This window comes from Ranitomeya variabilis, chromosome 4, assembly GCF_051348905.1.
Source record: "Ranitomeya variabilis isolate aRanVar5 chromosome 4, aRanVar5.hap1, whole genome shotgun sequence".
Taxonomy (NCBI): Eukaryota; Metazoa; Chordata; class Amphibia; order Anura; family Dendrobatidae; genus Ranitomeya; species Ranitomeya variabilis.
In genome coordinates, this window is record NC_135235.1 from 22666380 (window position 1) to 22689025 (window position 22646).

At 44.8% G+C, this 22646-nt stretch overlaps 1 protein-coding gene across 2 annotated transcripts in view; it reads left to right on the forward strand.

The window, feature by feature from the left end:
- The window catches only part of LOC143769487 (uncharacterized), a 180384-nt gene that overhangs the window by 118529 nt on the left and 39209 nt on the right, over positions 1-22646 (forward strand). The window contains exon 1 of one of the 2 annotated variants that reach the window (XM_077258110.1): positions 16057-21452. The exons of the other annotated variant lie outside the window; for it this stretch is intronic. Within the exon in view, the coding sequence (XP_077114225.1) occupies positions 21341-21452 (112 nt within the window). The 5' untranslated portion in view covers positions 16057-21340. Of the gene's footprint in view, positions 1-16056; positions 21453-22646 lie in introns of those variants that run through there. 2 annotated transcript variants of the gene reach the window in all.

A 22646-nucleotide genomic window follows, 5' to 3' on the forward strand; every position in this document is an offset into this window, starting at 1 on the left:
TGATAACGCTTTCCTTAGATAACGTATAACTAGTATTATAGCAGACACAGGAACAGCGGAAAGAAAGTGAGATCCAGCACCGCGACAACCAGCACAGCAGTCCTGGGCACTGAGCCTCTGGATCATGTGATCCTTAACTCCTCCCACACATGTGACTCAGTGACACTGATCACATGACAGTGACATCACTGCAGGTCCTGTAAGCACAGAACAGCCATATATCCAGTGTGGGGCTCTGCAGGCGGAGGAGGTAAGAGGAAATTCACCATTACTGTGTACAGGGGACTGTTAACCCCTTCACGATTGGAGTATTTCTTATAAACATTTATTTATAGTTTTGGCTTTTTGAATTGTTGCATTCCAACCGCCAGACCTTTCTTACTTTTCTTTCGATGTCGCATACGAGGGCTCATGTTATTCCTTAAGGGAAAGGTTGTATTTTTAAATGATGCCATCTTAAATGCATGTAAAGCTTATTTTTGGGCGGATTGGTAAAAACTAGCAATATTATATTGTTCTTGTTTGCTTTAAATTGATGACAATTTACTTTTATTTTAGAGCTTTTTTTTATCTTCCGTTATTCTGGACTTTGTAATTTTTTATTTTATTTTATAGGTTGTAATTAGTAATGAGCGAATATGCTCGGATAAGGTGTTATCTGAGCATGCTCGGGTGATATCCGAGTATCTAAGGCGTGCTTGGGTAATATATTCGAGTCCCTGCGGCTGCAGGGACTCGAATATACTACCCAAGCACGCCTAAGATACTCAGATAACACGTTATCCAAGTGCGCTCACTCATCACTAGTTGTAACTAGAGTCGATCAAAAAGATTTACGAAACCCTGCTCCATTGGTCACCAATCAGTCCATTGCTGTAGGGCTAAAGACCTACGAACCTCCTGCTACCTGCCGGCAGCCCTGTATTTTCTTCTGATTGGTAGACAAGACATAATATCTTCATTGTGAAGTGACCCCCAGATGGCTTCCCACCAGGGCTACTAATCATAAGAAGAGCTGTGATGCATTCAGATAGGAGGGGGTTTGCATGGCTCTGGCCCAACAGCGACAGGCAAAATATGTTGTGGTTGGACCAGGGTCTTGCAAAACAGTTGCATCCCCCCAGTTGTAATGATTGATACTATACAGTAAATATAAAATGTATACACACCCCTGTTGAAATTACAGGTGTTTGTCATATACAGTACAGACCAAAAGTTTGGACACACCTCATTTAAAGATTTTTCTGTATTTTCATGACTATGAAAATTGTACATTCACACTGAAGGCATCAAAACTATGAATTAACACATGTGGAATTATATACTTAACAAAAAAGTGTGAAACAGCTGAAATTATGTCTTATATTCTAGGTTCTTCAAAGTAGCCACCTTTTGCTTTGATGACTGCTTTGCACACTCTTGGCATTCTCTTGATGAGCTATAAGAGGTAGTCACCGGGAATGGTCTTCCAACAATCTTGAAGGAGTTCCCAGAGATGCTTAGCACTTGTTGGCCCTTTTGCCTTCACTCTGCGGTCCAGCTCACCCCAAACCATCTCGATTGGGTTCAGGTCTGGTGACTGTGGAGGCCAGGTCACCTGGCGTAGCTCCCCATCACTCTCCTTCTTGGTCAAATAGCCCTTACACAGCCTGGAGGTGTGTTTGGGGTCATTGTCCTGTTGAAAAATAAATGATGGTCCAACTAAACGCAAACCGGATGGAATAGCATGCCGCTGCAAGATGCTGTGGTAGCCATGCTGGTTCAGTATGTCTTCAATTTTGAATAAATCCACAACAGTGTCACCAGCAAAGCACCCCCACACCATCACACCTCCTCCTCCATGCTTCACGGTGGGAACCAGGCATGTAGAGTCCATCTGTTCACCTTTTCTGCATTGCACAAAGACACGGTGGTTGGAACCAAAGATCTCAAATTTGGACTCATCAGACCAAAGCACAGATTTCCACTGGTCTAATGTCCATTCCTTGTGTTCTTTAGCCCAAACAAGTCTCTTCTGCTTGTTGCCTGTCCTTAGCAGTGGTTTCCTAGCAGCTATTTTACCATGAAGGCCTGCTGCACAAAGTCTCCTCTTAACAGTTGTTGTAGAGATGTGTCTGCTGAGAGAACGCTGTGTGGCATTGACCTGGTCACTAATCTGAGCTGCTGTTAACCTGCGATTTCTGAGGCTGGTGACTCGGATAAACTTATCCTCAGAAGCAGAGGTGACTCTTGGTCTTCCTTTCCTGGGGCGGTCCTCATGTGAGCCAGTTTCTTTGTAGCGCTTGATGGTTTTTGCAACTTCACTTGGGGACAATTTCAAAATGTTCACAATTTTTCGAACTGACTGACCTTCATTTCATAAAGTAATGATGGCCACTCGTTTTTCTTAGCTGCTTTTTTCTTGCCATAATACAAATTCTAACAGTCTATTCAGTAGGACTATCAGCTGTGTATCCACCAGACTTCTGCACAACACAACTGATGGTCCCAACCCCATTTATAAGGCAGGAAATCGCACTTATTAAACCTGACAGGGCACACCTGTGAAGTGAAAACCATTCCTGGTTACTACCTCTGGAAGCTCATCAAGAGAATGCCAAGAGTGTGCAAAGCAGTCATCAAAGCAAAAGGTGGCTACTTTGAAGAACCTAGAATATAAGACATAATTTCAGTTGTTCCACACTTTTTTGTTAAGTATATAATTCCACATGTGTTAATTCATAGTTTTGATGCCTTAAGTGTGAATTTACAATTTTCATAGTCATGAAAATACAGAAAAATCTTTAAATGAGGTGTGTTCAAACTTTTGCTCTGTACTGTAGATCCAGACTATAAAACTGAAAAGAAACATTACGTTAAAAAAAAATTACAAAACTATGACAATTAAAATCACCCTCATTTGTAAAAATAAAAAAATTGAAGAAAAAAAAAGACCTATTTGGTCTCGTCACATCTATAAAAGAACGATCTGTCAAATTAAATTAATTAACTTTGTATGGTAAAAGCCATAAAGAGAAAATAATTGAATTCCCAGGATTGCAGTTTTTTTCGATTGATGCAACCCCACCTAAAACTGTGATCAAATCGTCGTATGTAGCCCAAAATGATACCAAAAGAAGCATCAGCCCGCTACGCTGAAACAAACCCTGTCTGGCCACAATGACAAAAAAAAACTGCAACGGCTTTTGGAATAGCATGATAAAAAAAAGGAGAGACCCTGAAGGCGCAAAATGCAAAAATACATGGGTGCTTTAGGGGTAAAACAATATCAGCAGATATGATAACGCTTAGATTAGATGACGTATAACTAGTAGTGATGAGCAAACGAGCTCGGATAAGGTGTTATCATGCTTGGGTGCTAACAGAGTGACTTCAGCGTGCTCGAAAAATATATTTGAGTCCCAGGACTGCATGCTATTCGACAGTCGCAACACATGCAAGGATTGCCTAACAAACAGCCACAAGACATGCAGCCGCGGGGACTCAAACATATTTTTCAAGCACGCTGAAGACACTCGGTTAGCACCCGAGCATGCTCAGATAACACCTTATCCCAGCATGTTCACTCATTACCAATAAATAGGAATATAAGAGATATCGGAACAGCAGAAGGAAAGTGAGACCCAGCACCATGGCAACCAGCACAGCAGTCCTGCGCACTGAGCCTTCTGGTCATGTGATCTGGGACTCCTCCCACACATGTGACACTGATCACATGACTGTGACATCACCGCAGGTCCTGTAAGCACAGAATAGCCATATATCCAGTGTGCGGCTCCGCAGGCGGAGGAGGTATGTGGGGATTCACTGTTATGGAGAGCAGGGACAGTTAACCCTGTAAGGAGCGGCCTTTATTTATTGTTGTATTCCAAGATATAGAACTTTTTTGCTTTTGTTTTGTTGTTTCCATGAGTGAAGGCCGTCCAGCTCTTTTTGAGGAGTTGGATCATTTGGCTTCGCTCATCAAAAAGATCCAACTTTTTTGGATCCCAAATAGATCCCTATTTTAATGTATGTTCACCCGCAGTCTGATGACCAGTGACGTAACTCCAGAGCGATGGGCCTCTGTGCAAACCTTGGCATGTTGGTCCGATGTATGGGCCCTTGTAGCGTTCAAATCCTATATGGACATATGTGTTGCCCCCCGCTCTTCTCCCTTCTCCTCCCCCATTAAGTATTAATGTTTTTTATCTTGGGCTCTATTCAGGTATATATGTCCTCCATCCTGGGCCCCTTTCAGGTATATATGTCCCTCATCCTGGGCCACTTTCAGGTATATATGTCCCCCACCCTGGGCTCCTTTTATGTATATATGTCCCTCATCCTGGGTCCCTTTCAGATATATATGTCCCCCATCCTGGGCCCTTTTAGATATATATGTCCCCCATCCTGGGCCCCTTTCAGATATATATGTCCCCCATCCTGGGCCTCTTTCAGGTATATACAGTCATATGAAAAAGTTTGGGCACCCCTATTAATCTTAAGCTTAATGTTTTATAAAAATTGTTTTTTTTGCAACAGCTATTTCAGTTTCATATATCTAATAACCGTTGGACACAGTAATGTTTCTGCCTTGAAATGAGGTTTACTGTACTAACAGAAAATGTGCAATCTGCATTCAAACAAAATTTGACAGGTGCATAAGTATGGGCACCCTTATCATTTTCTTGTTTTAAATACTCCTACCTACTTTTTACTGACTTACTAAAGCACTTTTTTTGGTTTTGTAACCTCATTGAGCTTTGAACTTCATAGCTAGGTGTATGCAATCATGAGAAAAGCTACTTAAAGTGGCCACTTGCAAGTTGTTCTCCTGTTTGAATCTCCTCTGAAGAGTGGCATCGTGGGCTCCTCAAAACAACTGTCAAATGATCTGAAAACAAAGATTATTCAACATAGTTGTTCAGGGGAAGGATACAAAAAGCTGTCTCAGAGATTTAACCTGTCAATTTCCACTGTGAGGAGCATAGTAAGGAAATGGAAGAACACAGGTACAGTTCATGTTAAGGCCAGAAGTGGCAGGCCAAGAAAAACATCAGAAAGGCAGAGAAGAAGAATGGTGAGATCAGTCAAGCACAATCCTCAGACCACCTCCAGAGATCTGCAGCATCAACTTGCTGCAGATAGTGTCACTGTGCATCGGTCAACTATACAACGCATTGTGTTTTTTTGCCGCCATGCATAATGCCTTTTTGTATTACCAAACAACTCAATCTTGGTTTCATCAGTCCACAGGACCTTCTTCCAAAAGAAATTGGCTTCTCCAAATGTGCTTTTGCATACCTCAGCCGACTCTGTTTGTGGCGTGCTTGCAGAAATGGCTTCTTTCGCATCACTCTCCCATACAGCTTCTCCTTGTGCAAAGTGCGTTGTATAGGTGACCGATGCACAGTGACACCATCTGCAGCAAGTTGATGCTGCAGATCTCTGGAGGTGGCCTGAGGATTGTCCTTGACTGATCTCACCATTCTTCTTCTCTGCCTTTCTGATGTTTTTCTTGGCCTGCCACTTCTGGCCTTAACAAGAACTGTACCTGTGTTCTTCCATTTCCTTACTATGTTCCTCACAGTGGAAATTGACAGGTTAAATCTCTGAGACAGCTTTTTGTATCCTTCCTCTGAACAACTATGTTGAATAATCTTTGTTTTCAGATCATTTGACAGTTGTTTTGAGGAGCCCATGATGCCACTCTTCAGAGGAGATTCAAACAGAAGAACAACTTGCAAGTGGCCACTTTAAGTAGCTTTTCTCATGATTGCATACACCTAGCTATGAAGTTCAAAGCTCAATGAGGTTACAAAACAAACAAAAGTGCTTTAGTAAGTCAGTAAAAAGTAGGTAGGAGTATTTAAAACAAGAAAATGATAAGGGTGCCCATACTTATGCACCTGTCAAATTTTGTTTGAATGCAGATTGCACATTTTCTGTTAGTACAATAAACCTCATTTCAAGGCAGAAACATTACTATGTCCAACAGTTATTAGATATATGAAACTGAAATAGCTGTTGCAAAAAAAAACAATTTTTATAAAACATTAAGCTTAAGATTAAAAGGCGTGCCCAAACTTTTTCATATCACTGTATGTCCCCTGTTGTGAAATAGGATTTTGGGCTCCCCCGGTAGCCACTGGTGGAATTGAACTGGTGTGCATCATCCCCTCTGTTCACCTGTTTCCATCAGGATGTGGGAGTCGCTATTTAACCTTGCTCCTCTGTCACTTCCATGCCGGTCAACATTGTAATCAGAAGCCTTTCTGTGCATGTTCCTGCTGCTAGACAACTCCCAGCTAAGTTGGACTTTAGTCCTCGTTTGTTTTTGCATTTTGTTCCAGTTCACAGCTGTAGTTTCGTTTCTGTGTCTGGAAAGCTCTTGTGATCTGAAATTGCCACTCTGATGTTATGAGTTAATACTAGAGTCTTAAAGTAATTTCAGGATGGTATTTTGATAGGGTTTTCAGCTGACCATGAAAGTGCCCTTTCTGTCTTCCTGCTATCTAGTAAGCGGACCTCAATTTTGCTAAACCTACTTTCATACTACGTTTGTCATTTCATCTAAAATCACCGCCAATATATGTGGGGGCCTCTGTCTGCCTATCGGGGAAATTTCTCTAGAGGTGAGCCAGGACTATATTTTCCTCTGCCAGGATTAGTTAGTCCTCCGGCCGGCGCTGGGCGTCTAGGGATAAAAAACGTAGGCAACGCTACCCGGCTACTGTTAGTTGTGCGGCAGGTTTAGTTCATGGTCAGTTTAGTTTCCATCCTTCCAAGAGCTAGTACTTATGTTTGCTGGGCTATGTTCTCTTGCCATTGAGAACCATAACAGTTTGACCGGCCCAAAAAGGGTTAAATTAATTGACAGAGAAAGGAGAGAAAAGAGAAGTCTGCTGAAGATTTTTTTTTTTTTTTTCCCTTCCCTTCAGTTCTGAGTGTGCTTGTAATTGAATCTCTTGCAAGTCTGCCTATATTGCAGCCTTTCTCTCTCTCTCTCTCCTTCTAATCCTGGAATGGCTCTGTGTTCACCTGTTTAAAATGGATATTCAGAGTTTAGCTGCAGGTTTGAATAATCTCACCACGAAAGTTCAAAATTTACAAGATTTTGTTGTTCATGTTCCTATATCTGAACCTAGAATTCCTTTGCCTGAATTTTTCTCGGGGAATAGATCTTGCTTTCAAAATTTCAAAAATAATTGCAAGTTGTTTTTGTCCCTGAAATCTCGCTCTGCTGGAGATCCTGCTCAGCAGGTCAGGATTGTGATTTCCTTGCTCCGGGGCGACCCTCAGGATTGGGCTTTTGCATTGGCTCCAGGGGATCCTGCGTTGCTCAATGTGGATGCGTTTTTTCTGGCCTTGGGGTTGCTTTATGAGGAACCTCAGTTAGAGCTTCAGGCGGAAAAGGCCTTGATGTCCCTATCTCAGGGGCAAGACGAAGCTGAAATATACTGCCAGAAATTCCGTAAATGGGCTGTGCTTACTCAGTGGAATGAGTGCGCCCTGGCGGCGAATTTCAGAGAGGGTCTCTCTGATGCCATTAAGGATGTTATGGTGGGGTTCCCTGTGCCTGCGGGTCTGAATGAGTCCATGACAATGGCTATCCAGATCGATAGGCGTCTGCGGGAGCGCAAACCTGTGCACCATTTGGCGGTGTCTACTGAGAAGACGCCAGAGAATATGCAATGTGATAGAATTCTGTCCAGAAGTGAACGGCAGAATTTAAGACGAAAAAATGGGTTGTGCTTCTATTGCGGTGATTCAACTCATGTTATATCAGCATGCTCTAAGCGTACTAAGAAGCTTGATAGGTCTGTTTCAATTGGCACTTTACAGTCTAAGTTTATTCTATCTGTAACCCTGATTTGTTCTTTATCATCTATTACCGCGGATGCCTATGTCGACTCTGGCGCCGCTTTGAGTCTTATGGATTGGTCCTTTGCCAAACGCTGTGGGTATGATTTGGAGCCTCTTGAAACTCCTATACCCCTGAAGGGGATTGACTCCACCCCATTGGCTAGTAATAAACCACAATACTGGACACAAGTAACTATGCGGATAAATCCGGATCATCAGGAGATTATTCGCTTTCTTGTGCTGTATAACCTACATGATGTGTTGGTGCTTGGATTGCCATGGCTGCAATCTCATAACCCAGTCCTTGACTGGAAAGCTATGTCTGTGTTAAGCTGGGGTTGTAAGGGGACGCATGGGGACGTACCTGTGGTTTCCATTTCATCATCTATTCCCTCTGAGATTCCTGAATTCTTGACTGAATATCGTGACGTTTTTGAAGAACCTAAGCTTGGTTCATTACCTCCGCACCGGGAGTGCGATTGTGCCATAGATTTGATTCCGGGTAGTAAATACCCTAAGGTTCGTTTATTTAATCTGTCTGTGCCTGAACATGCTGCTATGCGAGAATATATAAAGGAGTCCTTGGAAAAGGGACATATTCGTCCTTCGTCATCTCCCTTAGGAGCCGTTTTTTTCTTTGTGGCTAAGAAAGATGGCTCTTTGAGGCCGTGCATTGATTATCGGCTTTTGAATAAAATCACGGTTAAATATCAATATCCGTTGCCACTGCTGACTGATTTGTTTGCTCGCATAGAGGGGGCCAAGTGGTTCTCTAAGATAGATCTCCGTGGGGCGTATAATTTGGTGCGAATTAAGCAGGGGGATGAGTGGAAGACCGCATTTAATACGCCCGAGGGCCACTTTGAGTATTTGGTGATGCCTTTTGGTCTTTCAAATGCCCCTTCAGTCTTTCAGTCCTTTATGCATGACATTTTCCGTGATTATTTGGATAAATTTTTGATTGTGTATCTGGATGATATTTTGATTTTTTCGGATGACTGGGACTCTCATGTCCAGCAGGTCAGGAGGGTTTTTCAGGTTTTGCGGTCTAATTCCTTGTGTGTGAAGGGTTCTAAGTGCGTTTTTGGGGTTCAAAAGATTTCCTTTTTGGGATATATTTTTTCCCCCTCTTCCATCGAGATGGATCCTGTCAAGGTTCAGGCTATTTGTGATTGGACGCAACCCTCTTCTCTTAAGAGTCTTCAGAAATTTTTGGGCTTTGCTAACTTTTATCGTCGATTTATTGCTGGTTTTTCTGATGTTGTTAAACCATTGACTGATCTGACTAAGAAGGGTGCTGATGTTGCTGATTGGTCCCCTGCTGCTGTGGAGGCCTTTCGGGAGCTTAAGCGCCGCTTTTCTTCCGCCCCTGTGTTGCGTCAGCCTGATGTTGCTCTTCCTTTTCAGGTTGAGGTCGACGCTTCTGAAATCGGAGCTGGGGCAGTTTTGTCGCAGAGAAGTTCCGATTGTTCCGTGATGAGACCTTGTGCCTTTTTCTCGCGTAAATTTTCGCCCGCCGAGCGGAATTATGATGTTGGGAATCGGGAGCTTTTGGCCATGAAGTGGGCTTTTGAGGAGTGGCGTCATTGGCTTGAGGTGGCTAGACATCAGGTGGTGGTATTGACTGACCACAAAAATCTAATTTATCTTGAGTCCGCCAGACGCCTGAATCCTAGACAGGCGCGCTGGTCGTTGTTTTTCTCTCGGTTTAATTTTGTGGTGTCCTACCTGCCGGGTTCTAAGAATGTTAAGGCGGATGCCCTTTCTAGGAGTTTTGAGCCTGACTCCCCTGGTAACTCTGAACCTACAGGTATCCTTAAGGATGGAGTGATATTGTCTGCCGTTTCTCCAGACCTGCGGCGGGCCTTGCAGGAGTTTCAGGCGGATAGACCTGATCGTTGCCCACCTGGTAGACTGTTTGTTCCTGATGATTGGACCAGTAAAGTCATTTCTGAGGTTCATTCTTCTGCGTTGACAGGTCATCCTGGAATCTTTGGTACCAGGGATTTGGTGGCAAGGTCCTTCTGGTGGCCTTCCCTGTCTCGAGATGTGCGAGGCTTTGTGCAGTCTTGTGACGTTTGTGCTCGGGCCAAGCCTTGTTGTTCTCGGGCTAGTGGATTGTTGTTGCCCTTGCCTATCCCGAAGAGGCCCTGGACGCACATCTCGATGGATTTTATTTCGGATCTTCCTGTTTCTCAGAAGATGTCTGTCATCTGGGTGGTGTGTGACCGTTTCTCTAAGATGGTCCATTTGGTTCCCCTGCCTAAGTTGCCTTCTTCTTCCGAGTTGGTTCCTCTGTTTTTTCAAAATGTGGTCCGTTTGCATGGTATTCCGGAGAATATCGTTTCTGACAGAGGAACCCAATTCGTGTCTAGATTTTGGCGAGCATTCTGTGCTAGGATGGGCATAGATTTGTCTTTCTCATCTGCTTTCCATCCTCAGACTAATGGCCAGACCGAGCGGATGAATCAGACCTTGGAGACATATTTGAGGTGTTTTGTGTCTGCAGATCAGGATGATTGGGTTGCTTTTTTGCCTTTAGCGGAGTTTGCCCTCAATAATCGGGCCAGCTCTGCCACCTTGGTGTCTCCTTTTTTCTGTAATTCGGGGTTTCATCCTCGATTTTCTTCTGGTCAGGTGGAATCTTCGGATTGTCCTGGAGTGGATGCTGTGGTGGAGAGGTTGCATCAGATTTGGGGGCAGGTAGTGGACAATTTGAAGTTGTCCCAGGAGAAGACTCAGCTTTTTGCCAACCGCCGGTGTCGGGTTGGTCCTCGGCTTTGTGTTGGGGACTTGGTGTGGTTGTCTTCTCGTTTTGTCCCTATGAGGGTTTCTTCTCCTAAGTTTAAGCCTCGGTTCATCGGCCCGTACAAGATATTGGAGATTCTTAACCCTGTGTCCTTCCGTTTGGACCTCCCTGCATCTTTTTCTATTCATAATGTTTTTCATCGGTCATTGTTGCGCAGGTATGAGGTACCGGTTGTGCCTTCCGTTGAGCCTCCTGCTCCGGTGTTGGTTGAGGGCGAGTTGGAGTACGTTGTGGAAAAAATCTTGGACTCCCGTGTTTCCAGACGGAAACTCCAGTATCTGGTCAAATGGAAGGGATACGGTCAGGAGGATAATTCTTGGGTGACTGCCTCTGATGTTCATGCCTCCGATCTGGTCCGTGCCTTTCATAGGGCTCATCCTGATCGCCCTGGTGGTTCTGGGGAGGGTTCGGTGCCCCCTCCTTGAGGGGGGGGTACTGTTGTGAAATAGGATTTTGGGCTCCCCCGGTGGCCACTGGTGGAATTGAACTGGTGTGCATCATCCCCTCTGTTCACCTGTTTCCATCAGGATGTGGGAGTCGCTATTTAACCTTGCTCCTCTGTCACTTCCATGCCGGTCAACATTGTAATCAGAAGCCTTTCTGTGCATGTTCCTGCTGCTAGACAACTCCCAGCTAAGTTGGACTTTAGTCCTCGTTTGTTTTTGCATTTTGTTCCAGTTCACAGCTGTAGTTTCGTTTCTGTGTCTGGAAAGCTCTTGTGATCTGAAATTGCCACTCTGATGTTATGAGTTAATACTAGAGTCTTAAAGTAATTTCAGGATGGTATTTTGATAGGGTTTTCAGCTGACCATGAAAGTGCCCTTTCTGTCTTCCTGCTATCTAGTAAGCGGACCTCAATTTTGCTAAACCTATTTTCATACTACGTTTGTCATTTCATCTAAAATCACCGCCAATATATGTGGGGGCCTCTGTCTGCCTTTCGGGGAAATTTCTCTAGAGGTGAGCCAGGACTATATTTTCCTCTGCCAGGATTAGTTAGTCCTCCGGCCGGCGCTGGGCGTCTAGGGATAAAAAACGTAGGCAACGCTACCCGGCTACTGTTAGTTGTGCGGCAGGTTTAGTTCATGGTCAGTTTAGTTTCCATCCTTCCAAGAGCTAGTACTTATGTTTGCTGGGCTATGTTCTCTTGCCATTGAGAACCATAACAGTCCCCCATCCTGAGCCCCTTTCAGGTATATATGTCCCCCACCCTGGGCCCCTTTCATGTATATATGTCCCCCATCTTGGGCCCCTTTCAGGTATATATGTCCCCCATCCTGGGCCTCTTTCAGGTATATATGTCCCCCACCCTGGGCCCCTTTTATGTATATATGTCCCCCATCCTGGGCCCCTTTTAGGTATATATGTCCCCCCATCATGAGCCCCTTTCAGGTATATATGTCCCCCATCCTGGGCCCCTTTCAGGTATATATGTCCCCCATCCTGGGCCTCTTTCAGGTATATATGTCCCCCATCATGAGCCCCTTTCAGGTATATATGTCCTCCATCCTGGGCCCCTTTCAGGTATATATGTCCCCCATCCTGGGCCTCTTTCAGGTATATATGTCCCCCACCCTGGGCCCCTTTTATGTATATATGTCCCCCACCCTGGGCCACTTTCAGGTATATATGTCCCCCCATCCTGGGCCCCTTTTATGTATATATGTCCCCCATCCTGGGCCCCTTTCATGTATATCTTTCCCCCATTCTGCCACTGTTATTTAACACATTAAAAATAAAATGATTCTACTCACCTTCCCTCCGCTCCACGGGGACCTCTTCTATAGCCCTCGGAGAGGCTGGCAGCTGATATGGACGTGCAAACAACGGGCAGCGCATGATGTCACATGTCGTGCCAGTGACTTACTTGCACACCCATATCAGCTGCCAGCCTCTGATTGGCCAGCAGCATGTATTGCGCTGCAGGGACCCCGCAGTTCTCTGTATCGCAATGGATTTTAGCTGAATATGCGCCCTCGGACACACATCCAGTTGAAATATGTGCTGTTTTCAGCGTGCCCCCCCCCCCCCCGATTTCGGTGGGCGGGCTTTCATTACCCTCCGCAGCCGAACCCGTGAGAGCCGTAGCCGTTCAGAGACTTCAAGAGGCTTCACTGGGGTGCAGCCTCCCATCGTTCACTGACGGGATGCCATCTCTTTCTACCAGATCAGTGGCAAAGTTGCTTTGATTTACTTATGGTAAACATTCCAACAAGACAGAAAAAATACTTTATGGATATTTGCATGGATATAAGGCAAATACTTGCTGCATGGAAAAGCCTTCAGAGCCAACAGTAATTTAGATGAGACAATCCAAAGTAAATTCATGGAGTAAGCCGCATCAGCTGTAGGTACAACCGTCCGCTCATGGAGACATCATGGATAGGGAATGGGCGTGCAGCCATTCACCTGTTGTGACATTTCGGAGGCGGGCCTCATTTTCATTGGCTGTTCCTTATTTAGCGATTGTCACATGACACGTAGAATATCAGGTATAGGAATCAATACACATGTATTACAAATGGACAAAAAAACAAAAAAAGCAACAAGCAAAGCAGGAAAATAAACAGAATCACCACCGTACATATAATTGCAATATTATAAATAATCAATGCTAGAAGGATATTGCACAGTATTATAAATATTCCATACTAGAGAATGACTGCACAGTACATAGAGCGCGCCACATTCCTCAAGAATAATCCTGGAAGCATATAATTAGAAATAACTATTTCATAGCAAAAATGAGCAATGTAAATCCAGCACCAGAATGGATGAAAAAAGCAGCAATGACACGTTGACATTGAAGTTACAAATTTAATTTCACCCTTAAGGGGAGAGTGATTCCAGGGAGTAAATCCAAAACTTCTTTCTCTGTAGAAGTTTGCTAATCCGCTGCCATCACTTCCTCTAACGTCAACCATCTTAGATCATAGTTTTATGACCCATGTCAAAGAAATGCCTCGCGACCGTGGTCTCGACAAAATTCTGTTCTTTTCATTCTTTCTGACAGTGAATTTCATCCTGGACTCCAATAGTCCAATGGAGGACCAAGGTTCTAATTTGAATCGGTCGTGATGTCTGTCCAACGTAAGCTTTTCCACAAGGACACTTTAATACATAAATCACATCAAACCTGTTGCAAGTGAAGAAACCCCCAGTATTCAAGAGTGTCCCCTTTGAAGGGAGCGAAAAGTTATCTCCTGTGATAATCTCTGAACAGTTCTGGCATGATAAACACAATAAATTACCCGTATTTTAAAGGGAACCTGTCAAACCCAAAATCGAAGGTGAGCTAAGTCCACCGGCATCAGGGGCTTATCTACAGCATTCTGTAATGCATTCTGTAATGCTGTAGATAAGCCCCCGCTGTAACCTGAAAGATGAGAAAAAGAGGATAGATTATACTCACCCAGGGGCGGTCCGTGTGGTCTGGTCCGATGGGTGTCGAGATCCGGTCCAGCACCTCCTATCTTCTTACGATGACGTTATCTTCTTGTATTCACTCTGCTGCTCTGGCGCAGGCATACTTTGTCTGCCCTGTTGAGGTGCCGGGCCTCTCTGACCTTTACCGGCACCTGCGCACTGCAGTACTTTGCTCTGCCCTTAACAGGACCGACAAAGTACGCCTGCGCCGGAGCTGCAGCGTGAAGACTGTTATAACAGGATCCATTTTATCTTGCTTGTCTCCATTTTGTGTAAGTGTTACTAAAGTTGAGAAAAACAAGTTGCTATTCACTATTCTTCATGCAGCTGTTATTGCTGATTGCTAAGAACTGATTGTAGCAGGGCATGGGGGATGAAATGTCCTTGGTAAATAACGAATAATGTTCTGTGTAAAAATATGATTGCGAATCCACAGGGAGACAAATGGTAAACTCTCCGACGCTTAGCCCATATATGGTGAATCCGCTTCCGACATAAGTATGAATAAAAAGTCTGTGTAAGCTTAATAAACTAGAGATACTTCAGATACATACCTGGTGTACTGTGTCTTGTCTCTCCGGCGCCGTGACGTCATCTCTAAGGTGGACTCATCAGAGAGTAGGTAGAGACCTGCGACAACAATTGTGGTGACCGAACAGGGACCTGAGTGATTCATCAGAGACCCGGCCGACTCCAGTAATGGACCAGGGGACTTCCCGGGACTAGTGGCATCACATAGCGCTGGGGTAAGAATACTGATTATATTCTGCCTACGTCATTCCACTTGTGGACAGGTCTTCCCCTTCTTCTAGTCGACCAGGATCAGGTAAAATCACGGGTTTCTTTTGCCCGACTCGGGTACCCTTGAACCCAGATATTGACCCTCATTGTGTGGTTACTGATGACTCCACTGTTAGACTAAAATGATTGACCCCATGATCTTTGTATGGTGCGCTTGTGGAGTGTTTGTTGTTTGTCTGTTCATATACCTGTGTTATCAATGTTGGAAGCAAGCTAATACAGTAGCCTGTAAGCACTAGTGTTGAGCGATACCGTCCGATACTTGAAAGTATCGGTATCGGATAGTATCGGCTGATACCCGAAAAGTATCGTATATCGCCGATACCGATACCCGATACCAATACAAGTCAATGGGACACCAAGTATCGGAAGGTATCCTGTATGGTTCCCAGGGTCTGAAGGAGAGGAAACTCTCCTTCAGGCCCTGGGATCCATATTAATGTGTAAAATAAAGAATAAAAATAAAAAATATTGATATACTCACCTCTCCGACGCAGCCTGGACCTTACCGATGTAACCGGCAGCTTCCGTTCCTAAGAATGAGCGCTTGAAAGACCTTAGATGACGTCGCGGCTTGTGATTGGTCGCGTGGCGGTCACGTGATTGCTCACGCGACCAATCACAAGCCGCGACATCATCTAAGGTCTTTCAAGCGCTCATTCTTAGGAACGGAAGCTGCCGGTTATATCGGTAAGGTCCAGGCTGCGTCGGAGAGGTGAGTATATCAATATTTTTTATTTTTATTCTTTATTTTACACATTAATATCGATCCCGATACCAATTCCCGATATCACAAAAGTATCGGATCTCGGTATCGGAATTCCGATACCGCAAATATCGGCCGATACCCGATACTTGCGGTATCGGAATGCTCAACACTAGTAAGCACAGTAAACCTATAGTTTAGGACTAAGGCAGGAGGACATAGCCTACTCTAGGTGAGGAGGAAAGGTTCGTCTGATAAGTTTTCAGCCTGCACGTATACTAGCAATAGAATGGGGAACCAAGAGAGTACAGGGTTCCATAGTGCTAAAGAATTAGTCCAGAGAAAAGAAGGGAATGAATCCCAGAAGCAAGTTAGTGTGCTCTTGAAGGCAGGAGGCTTCCACCCCTCAGGGGAATTAGATTCAGGTAAATGGCATGACTTCATGAAAACCCACACAGGGTGGCTTAAAGATAAGAAACTCTTGAGGCAAGCTAGAATGTGGGCAGACGCTTCCCGACACTATGAAGAGCAGGGAATGGAAAAATTCACCCGAGGTAATAATCTTGTATACCGATGTCTAGATGGGAACTGTAAAGCCGCTATCGTTCCCAGCTTACCTCCATGTGCTCCACCCCCACCAGTGCCCCCTAGTTATGTCCCCACAGAAAACCAGGCAGGACCAGAACAATGGATCTGCCCACATTGTCGTCAACAGAACCCACCAACCGCTGATTATTGTGTAAGTTGCGGCAGTCCCTGGCCAAGCAGTTCCCACACTTTGTATCCAAGTATTCCCAAACTGTTTCCCATGAAACAGACAGTAGTCCCAAGTGGTACATGATCCAAAGTGGAGGACGGCGCAGCTGATAGTGGACCTCCGACTTACCATGTTGCTAGTAGGTATCAGCCATGGTCTCCCACAGAACAGATGTCTTTGACTGCCCAGCTGCCAGACATTAACCAACGACCTATGACTTTTGGCAGACAGTGTGGGGTGATACAGCACACTTACCAGGCAACCAGACAGGACATGCAACAGTTATTGCGGAAGCACCTTCCACCCGACTGACAGCTGAGACATTTAAAATGTACCCAGGGGGAAATGGTCGACAAGGCGGAGAATCTAACAATGCCAGGTCAGGGTCTGACTTTGTTGAGGCTCTAGAAAAAGCTTGTAAGATTAGACAGGAGGAAGTATCGGTGCATTTAGAAGACTGTGTACAGGACCCGAAGGAGCTCCCCATTGATTATTTCTACATGTTGCAACAACAATGGTCTGATATGGGTTATGGTGAAGATGATAGAACTGCGACACGTTTGTTAAGTCATGCATATATGCAAGGGATTGATAAGTATGTGAGAGAGAAGGTGATGGCAAGTAGACCAGATTGGAGATCCTGCCCCCCAGGCGATCTTGCTAAGATTGCACATGGAGTCAGTTTGGACTCGCAGAAGCAGAAGACTAAGGTTCACTTTCAGAGGAGTGGACCCTCACAGAGAGGTGAAGGACGTGGAGGACCCACTACGGGCCCTAGATCGTGTTACAGATGTAAGAAACCAGGACATTTTAGGAAAGATTGTCGCACAAACCCATACCCAGATAAGGTTCCCACCCCTGCTACCCCCCAGACCGACGAATAGGTAACTGGCAGCCTGCAACTGTGTCCTCTAGTCACTCTACCTCCCACCCCCGACTGTACAGTACAGGTGAGCCTGCCAGGAGGAACTACAGCTGACATTCAGGTTGATACAGGAGCTGACAACTCAGTTATCACTCTTTCAGACTGTCCATTACCCTTCCGTGACACCACCGACTTTGTCATGGCCACACCTTTCAATGCGCCGACCCAGACCTTGGGACTGACAGAACCCATTCCTCTCTCCATTTGTGGGAAGACCATTCTGACTCAGTTAATGGTAGCTCCCAGGGGACAATGTAATTTGCTAGGAGCTGACGTTTTACGGAAACTACAGGTGGTTATTACTTACCATGATGACGGAACAGTGACTATGACCCCTCAACTTAAACCCAGTACCCTCTGCAAGATTATGGCCCTGGATGCAGCTGCAAGTACTGCAGAAAGTGATCCAGTGTGGACAAAAGGCAAAACTGATGTGGGAAAACTCAAAGTTCCCCCATAATAGTCAAATTGAAACCAGGGGCAGCACCACCCCTATTGCGTCAGTACCCTTTGAGTGCTGCTCAGGAAGCTGCAATAGATGCACAGTTACAAAAATTGCTGGAATCAGGGGTTGTTGTGCCTACACAGTCCGTTTGCAACACTCCCCTGTATCCAGTAAAGAAGAAGGTTAGGCCTGGGGAGCCGGTGAATTATAGAATGGTCCATGACCTCAGAGCAGTCAATGCCGCAACATAACTGCTTGCTCCCTTGGTTCCTAACCCACACACCTTGTTGGCACACATACCTGTTAACAGTATTTGTTTTTCAGAGATTGACTTAGCAAGTGCCTTTTTCAGTGTTCCATTGCACCCAGATTGTATCTTTTTGTTTTCACCTTCCACAACAAGCAGTATACTTGGACTGTCCTACCACAAGGAGCCCAGAATTCCCCTACTATCTTCTCACAGTGCATGGCACAAGTCCTACAAGGCTGGCATGTTAAAGGAATAGCTCTCATTCAGTATGTTGATGACCTATTGCTGTGTGCTCCTTCTCGTTCTCTGTGTAAAATGGCAACGATCTCTTTACTCTTTTTCCTCCATGAACAGGGGTGCAAGGTATCCAAACAAAAATTACAGTTTTGCTTAAGTACTGTTGTGTTTCTAGGACATTGTCTCTCTCCAGGGAAAAAGCACCACACCCCTGAGCGAAAACAGGCTATCATGGACATGCAGCCCCCACGGAAATTGCAGGGCCTCCGTGTGTTTCTAGGACTAGCTTCCTACTGTCGTCCATGGATTCGTTCTGCCTCCAACTTAATGCAACCTCTATATGACTGTATGCAATCTGTCCCCTTCTGCCTTACACCAGAGGCACTTGACTGTTTTTATTCTCTGAAATTATGCATTGTTTCTTCTCCAGCTTTGGGCATCCCCAATTATGCCCTTCCTTTTAACCTCTTTCTTCATGAAAATGCAGGACATGCTACGGGTGTGCTGTCTCAGCTTCATGGAGACAGAGACCTGTTGCTTATTACAGCGGCCGCTTGGATACAGTGGCAAGAGGAAGTCCCTCCTGTGTTCGGGCCGTGTTGTCTGTCCAGCTGTTGCTTCACAAGTCTTCAGAGATTGTTTTGGATCACCCACTGATGGTCCATACCCCACATGATGTACATAGTATCCTTAACCAAGTACAACCTAGCCACCTGTCCATGGCCAGACAGCTGCGACTTCAGTGTGCTATTCTCATGCCTACTAATGTGACTTTGAAAAGGTGCACTGTCCTAAACCCCACTACTCTTCTTCCAGTTCCCGTGGATCCAAATGGGGGAGGGGTAGGTGACATGGAAAAGGACACTCTTATTCTTTCTAGAATGGATCCAGAGGAACAAGATCAGGTTTCCAAACCACATGATTGTCTGGAATTGATGTCTCAGGAAACGGCTGGTCTCCCTACTGTCTCTAGTGTGCCAATACCTAATGCTGATTTTGAGCTTTTTGTAGATGGATCCCGTCACCAAGATGACCAAGGACGCTTCTGTACCGGATATGCTGTGGTCTCAGAACATGAGGTAATCAAGGCAGAGTAAATGCCAGCTCATATGTCTGCACAAGAAGCAGAGCTCAAGGCGCTCACAGAAGCGTGCAAACTAGCAGAAGGTAAGACTGTAAATATCTACACTGATTCCAGGTATGCTTTTGGCATTGCACACGATTATGGGCCTATCTGGAGAGCCAGGGCTTTCCTGACAGCAAATGGCCACCCCATTAAACATGCTGAGGCAGTCCAGCAACTTATGAATGCACTACAGCTTCCCACCCAAGCAGGCATCATAAAGGTAAAGGCACATACCAAAGGCACTGATGGACAGACAAAGGGTAACGCACTGGCAGACCAGGCTGCCAAGAAAGCAGCAAGCACTCCTGTAGCCTCTAAAGTACGTCACCTGGATACCCACCATCTCCACTTGTGTCAAAAGACATCTTAGCCGTTACAAGAACAGGCAAGTAAGGAGGAGAAAGGTGGCAAAAGATAGGAGCTTGCTCTGATACCGTCACTGGACTATGGGGGAGGGGTAAAAAGGTCTGCCTACCACAGGTACTGTACCCAATGATGGCACAGGTTCTGCATGGGAATGTGCACCACTTGAAGACGGCCATGTGTGACACCCTACAGAATCAATGGATTGCCCCCCGGTTTTCCACCTGCGCAGAAAGGCAGGTACAGAGCTGCATGATATGTGCCACACATAATCAGGGTAGGACAGTGAAAACTCCATCCAAACAAACTCCCCGGCCCCTTTACCCATTCCAAAGACTGCAGATTGATTATATTCAGTTGCCTAGGGTAGGGACACATGAGTATGTGTTGGTCTGCATTGATGTATTCTCAGGTTGGCCAGAAGCCTACCCAGTTGCCAAAGCTATAACTAAGACAACGGTGAAGAAACTGATGGCTGAGATCATATGTAGGTATAGCGTTCCTGAGGTCATTGAAAGCGATCGGGGCTCCCATTTTACTGGAGAGATCATGTCAGAGGTAATGGCAGCACTGGGGGTAAGTCAAGCATTGCATACTCCATACCATCCACAGAGCAGTGGAAAAGTGGAGAGACTAAAGTGCATTTAACTGTCTTCAGTTCTCTTCCAGACCCAGACAAGGTTCCTGGACACCATCCCTTGGAGCCAGGAGACTGGGTAGTGATAAAGCGGCACGTCCGGAAGAGCCTGGAACCAAGATTTGATGGACCATACCAAGTGCTCCTGACCACAGCCACAGCTGTCAAGCTCGAAGGAAAACCTAGTTGGATCCACGCATCACTCTGCAAGCGAGTTAAAGAACCCGACAGCCGATAAAGGAAACATAATGTTTTGGCTGGTTTCGATTTCCATGATATTATGCGTAATCGCATGGGACAGTCTGAATTCTCCAACATCCTTGAATAATAAGTTTGTGCAACATCACAGAAAATTGATAGATGACTTGTTGAGAAATTCGAAGCCCTTATCAGACTGTTGGATCTGTATGCATTCCCCAACGTCAGCCACAAGTATCCCCTTCCTGGCTATCCCTGTGTCACCTGAGGAACTGTTTGCCTGGACTACAAAATAGTTTTTAAGTGTATCTCTGTATGTACTGGGAAATTCTGCACTCACACAGCTGATGATGATATATACTAACAAATCCTACGGCCAGGAAACAGTACAGCTTATTCAGAATAGTGAATAAAATGGGGGAATTTGTTATAGCAGGATCCATTTTATCTTGCTTGCCTCCATTTTGTGTAAGTGTTACTAAAGTTGAGAAAAACAAGTTGTTATTCAGTATTCTTCATGCAGCTGTTATGGCTGATTGCTAAGAACTGATTGTAGCAGGGCATGGGGGATGAAATGTCCTTGGTAAATAACGAATAATGTTCTGTGTAAAAATATGATTGTGAAACCACAGGGAGACAAATGGTAAACTCTCCGACGCTTAGCCCATATATGGTGAATCCGCTTCCGACATAAGTATGAATAAAAAGTCTGTGTGAGCTCAATAAACTAGAGATACTTCAGATACATACATGGTGTACTGTGTCTTGTCTCTCCGGCACCGTGACATCATCTCTAAGGTGGACTCATCAGAGAGATGGTAGAGACCTGCGACAACAAGACCAGAAGAGGACATCATCTGATGAAGATAGGAGGCACTGGACCGGACCGCGACGCCCATCAGACCGGACCACACAGACCGCCCCTGGGTGAGTATAATCTAACCTCTTTTTCTCATCTTTCAGGATACATCAGGGGCTTATCTACAGCATTACAGAATGCATTACAGAATGCTGTAGACAAGCCCCTGATGCCGGTGGGCTTAGCTCGTCTTCGATTTTGGGGGTGACAGGTTCCCTTTAAGTTTAATTAATAAAGCTCTGTTTGGACGCTCTCTAGGTTTAATAGCATCCGTTCTAATTAGATGGTTAGAAAGTGACTTACCTTAACGATACACAAATGATGTATTTGTCTTGACTATAGATTCTTATACTTGGGGTCACTATTTAGTAAACTCCAATATTTTCGAATAGTATGTTTAATCACCCAAGAATGTGTATCATAAGTAGAAATATATAATGGAGATTAATTTTAATCCTTGCCAGTCTTGCCGTAGAACCAGATCTCTCACCTATTTCTTTTCCAAGGAGTAAAATATCCTTTCTTTGGGGTATCCTCTTTTTACAAACTTTTTGTTATTTTTTTTCCACATTTCGACTATACTCACCATCATCAATGCACATTACCATCATTATCAGGCAGAACAGCTCATCATTGTGCATTTTTAAGGGGAACCTGTCATCTTCCCAATCCCTCCTAAACCGGCACCAACACTTTACATAAACCTATTCCAGGATTAGATCAGATTCCTTTTTATTTCTATTCATGTTAAATCAAGTTATAATTAGAGTTGAGTGAATTTTTCAAAATTCGGTTCCGATTACGATTATTGGTTTTGCAATATTTGCCGAACGTAGCAGAACATCATTGGAGTCAATGGGAGTAGAAATTACCGAATGTGTTCAGAACCGAGCTTAAAACATAAATTTGGCAAGAATAGGGTAGCAATATGGCACGAATATGGCAAATTCATATTCGGAGACCGAATCCGAACATAGTTGCTCAATTCTAGTTACAAGCGAGCCATACAAATTAGCTAGGACTGAACAGGCCGGGCATTGATTTCTCAGACCAGTCCTTCCTCGGGAGAGCCGCAGTGCTATGAAAAACAGTGAAGGGGACTCGGGTCTTAATCAGAGCCGCGACTTCCAGAATCAGCGGAGGTACCAGAAGTCAGATCTCCCCTCATGGCAAGTTCTAGGGATACGCCATCCCTTTACAAGATTCTTCCTCTTTAAGGCTATGTGCACACGTCAGGATTTCTTGCAGAAATTTCCTGAACA